This window comes from Sipha flava, unplaced genomic scaffold, assembly GCF_003268045.1.
Source record: "Sipha flava isolate LNK unplaced genomic scaffold, YSA_version1 44665_pilon_pilon, whole genome shotgun sequence".
NCBI classification, from domain to species: Eukaryota; Metazoa; Arthropoda; class Insecta; order Hemiptera; family Aphididae; genus Sipha; species Sipha flava.
Window position 1 is genome coordinate 1 of NW_020273188.1, and position 4174 is coordinate 4174.

Consider the following 4174-nt stretch of genomic DNA (forward strand, 5'->3'; position numbering starts at 1 on the left):
ATTTATACTTTATACTTTTGATATATATTATAAAGTTCATTTTTTTTTCTCAAATGCATAACTTTATTTTAAATAAAAAATAATTACCTATAATATATTATGTTGTTATTTACATTTATATTAATCTTGGTACTTGATTTATTTTACTAAAATTTTACATAATTTTTGTTGTTAGAATTTAATTCAAAAAATGATTACCCAACTAATCAATACTATTTTGATGAGAATATCAAAGACAGTAATCCAAAGAGACTTATCTTAGCATATGGTTCTTGCCGACCAACAATTCAATTTCCATATACTGAACATGAAAATACAAATCATATCGTTTTTCTAAACACTATTGTTTTATAAAATTGAAAACTGGATTAAATGTCCCAAGGAAATGGCCGTGTTATTCAATATGTTTAAATGTAGTGTATTGAGAGACATGTTGGCTATTTGCGAATCGTGGTTATTCATATTTTAATCCATCCTGGGTTAATGGAGTTAATAACTGGCATTTTCTCTCAGCTAAGATAGATTTACATGAAAAATCAATACAACGTACTTTAATAGCATCAATATGCTATTAAAGTACGTTGTATTTAGTTATACAATACTCAACTTTGATGAACGAAATTTAAGTATTGAAGAGTCATTTCTAGGGTTTTTTTCCATTGATAAACAGGGTGCTAAAGATCTTATAATTTCCATTCTTAAGAAATTAAATATTAATATGAGTAAATGCAGAGGTCAAGGGTATGATGGTGCATCAGTAATGAACGGGCTTTATTCAGGTGTTCAAAAACGAATCAAAGATTAAGTTCCTTTAGCACAATACGTGCATTGTTGTGCACACAATTTAAACCTGGTTATTTCAGATGCTGCAAAAAGTTCAAAACAAGTTGCATCTTTTTTTGAAACTGTGCAAAGCATATTTAATTTTTTTAGTTCAAGTGCTCCACGATGGTCAATTTTAGCTTTTGGTGAAGCTGATACCAAAAAAAATAAAAGTTAAAGTTCTGAAAAAAGTTATGTGTGACAAGATGGGAAACACGACATGAATCAATTTATTTATTAAAAGTCAGATTTTTTGATGTACTGATAGCTTTAACAAATATATCCTTAACAAGTTCTAAAATCGACGAAATAAATATGAGTTTATTTTTGAAAAAAAAATTAGAATCTGTAGAATTTATTTTCCTTCTTTGTTTATGGGAAGACATTTTAAAACCCTTACACGGAGTGTCTAAATCTCTTCAAAAAAAGATATAAATTTACATAATGCATGTGAAAACTTGAAACAAGCTATATCTATAATTAAAGAATTGAGAAATAATTATCATACTTTAATGGAAAAGCCAAATTTATGTGTACAAAATGGGGGATTTCTCAGGAATTTCATGTACATAGATTAAAGTTTGGAAGAAGATATTTTGATGAAGTAGATGGCGACCGTCAATTAGATATTTTAGAAGATAATTTAAGAATCAATGTTTTTCTTCCAGTCATTGATACAATAATTTTTCAATTAGATAATCGATTTCAGGGTTTAAAAAAAAGGTAATTGAATATTTTGATTTCTTAAATCCTTTTTCATTGATTAATAGCACAGAAGATGATATAATTAAAGCTTCGTATGATTTTGTTCATTTTTATAACGTTGATACTAGCTCAGATTTCACCAGACAACTTTTATGCATAAAAAATTGAATAAATTTGAAAATAACTAAAAATATTAAACAACTAGCCATGTTTATTATTGAAAATGATTTTTGCATCACTTATAGTGAAGTATTAAGTACTTGTATATATATCTCACATTACCAGTCACGGTTGCATCAGCGGAACGTACGTTTTCGAAGCTTAAATTAATTAAGAATTATTTAAGAAATTCAATGGGTCAAAATTGTTTGTCAAATATTGATCTGTTAAACATTGAAAAAGAACAAGCTAATATCTTAGGTATGGACAAAATAATCAATCAATTTGCTGAAACCAAAGCAAGAAAAAAGTTAATATACTTAATTAAATAATTATATTTTAAATAATGTTTATTTTATTTAAATTTTTCTTTTTCAATAAATTTTGTAATTTTGTTATTATTAATTATTATTAAAATATAACCAGAAATAATTTATACAGTATTATTTCGCCGATATTAAATACAAATTGTGTCAGCATTAAAAAAAAAAAAATTGACTACTAATACTTAAGTAATTATAGGGCCCCATATTTACTCTGTCTTCAGGGACCAAAGATCCTAATTGCGCCATTGCTTAACATGAAAAAAAAGCTTTAGATAACTCCAATATATAGCTTTGTAATACTAAGCTTAAAGTTTTAGTATAAGAAAATAAGTTAGCTACAATTTCTAAAGATATTTAAAATTCACTTCGTTTAATACTTGCACTGAAATCAATTGCTTTACCTGCAGTCTCAGGTTCAGGCATCTTTTCCAGTTCTTCTAAAGTTAAAATAATATATGAATAAAGTTCTCGGAAAGTTATAGTAGAATCATGGCATTTAACACATCGGGTAGCACACAAGGCTAAGTTTTTTTTGTTGAGGGTGCTGGTATTGAATCATCTTTAGAAATAATGTCTAACATAATATTTGTTCTATTGGCAGATATAGATAAAAAACAGATATAATGCCAATAATACCAACCAAATTTCAAATAGCTTGTACTTCACACGCTTTTAAAATACATATATTCAATTGGTGATTGAAACAATGGATATATACTGCCAAAGACTGATCTTCTAAAATAAATGCTTGAACACCATTTATTCTACCAGACATATTTGAGCCACCATCGTATCCTTGGCCAGGAAGATTTTTTAAGCTTAATTTATAGCACTCAATTTGTTTGATTAAAGTATCTCTAATAACAGATCCAGTTATCGAACCTAATTCAATAAATCCAAGAAACTCTTTGATTTGAATCTCTTCTATATCAACGTATCTAAAATAAAATTGAATTAGAATAATTTATCTATATGTATTAATATAAATTTGTACCTGACTGAAAAAGTCATTTGTTCTTTTGTGCTGAAATCTGTGGTTTTGTCACATAATATAGAAAAGTACTTGTTTTTTATTACATTAATTATAATTTTCTCAATAACGACTTTATACAAGATAGTTTTACTAATCATAGTTGTATTTTTTTTTTTTTTACATCTGTTAATGTGATTAGTTAGCTCTTTATCTCCTGAATCAATTCTGAATGCTAAAAAACTTCTAAAAATGCCTTGATTTCCTGCTAAGGCTGAATCAATATCCATTATACCATCATCTTTATGACCTCTTAACGGAAGATTATTATGTCCACAAAAAAATAATAGTTTTTATTATTGGTACAAGTCATTTTCTATTTTTTCCATTATTGACAAAACATTACTTTAACTGATCTACAGGTTTTATAATTTTGTATGAATGCTGAACTCTTTTCAGAAGCTAATAAATGATATTGAGTTATTGCATGATGTTTCAAAAGTTCAGGTGCTTTTTTATAATTATTAAAAGGTTCTTTAACAAACATCTTTAAAACCTGGAGATAAAAATAAAATAAATTAAGGTAGGTAATGATTTTAATATTAGATTATTATGTTAATTTGTATTTACATTTTTTCTGTACTGTATTGAAACTTATACCTATATAATTACCTGACATCCTTTACCAACACCTGTTGGGGCAAAAAGCACACAAAATTTGCAAAAGCCACCTTCTTTTAGTTCACTATAAGTCAACCAATGATAGCGCCTCAACCAATCTAATTGAAAGCTTCGGTTTTGATTTCCTTGTTTTAAAACTGGAAACTTATAACTTGCCACAAGACTCCATGCATTTTTACAAAAATTAAATTTTTTCTTCATCTGTAAGTTCCTTATCAACACATAATCCAACATCATATGCATTCACATTAAGCTCAGTTTCATTTTTTTCAACTATAAATATTAAATAATAAATATTTACATAAGCATTAAGCATATATTAGTACTTAACCTAAGCATATATTTATACAAATTATATTTCAATAAATTATTTAAATAACAAAATACCTAGGTAAATAAAAAAAAAAAAAAAAATAACTAAATAGTAAAAACTAAATACCTAATTAAATTGAGTAAAAGAAAGAAGCACTTATTTTTGCTGAACTCTTAATAACATCTTGTGTTACAGAAT

The 4174-nt window shown here is 26.4% G+C and overlaps 1 protein-coding gene across 3 annotated transcripts; it reads right to left on the minus strand.

Annotated features, from left to right (window-relative positions):
* Positions 1-2141: 2141 nt before the first annotated feature.
* On the minus strand, positions 2142-3851 carry LOC112689466 (zinc finger MYM-type protein 1-like). 3 transcript variants are annotated; one of them, XM_025563191.1, is made up of 4 exons: positions 3655-3851; positions 3007-3538; positions 2653-2950; positions 2142-2571 (listed from the first exon to the last, which is right to left on the minus strand). In XM_025563191.1, exons 2-3 carry the CDS (start codon positions 3270-3272, stop codon positions 2659-2661), a joined length of 558 nt encoding a protein of 185 aa, XP_025418976.1. In that variant the 5' UTR covers positions 3273-3538; positions 3655-3851; the 3' UTR covers positions 2142-2571; positions 2653-2658. The 3 variants fall into 3 exon arrangements, with proteins under 3 accessions (XP_025418976.1, XP_025418975.1, XP_025418974.1); XM_025563190.1 differs by having other exon boundaries at positions 2142-2586; XM_025563189.1 differs by having other exon boundaries at positions 2142-2950.
* Between the last annotated feature and the right edge of the window lie 323 nt (positions 3852-4174).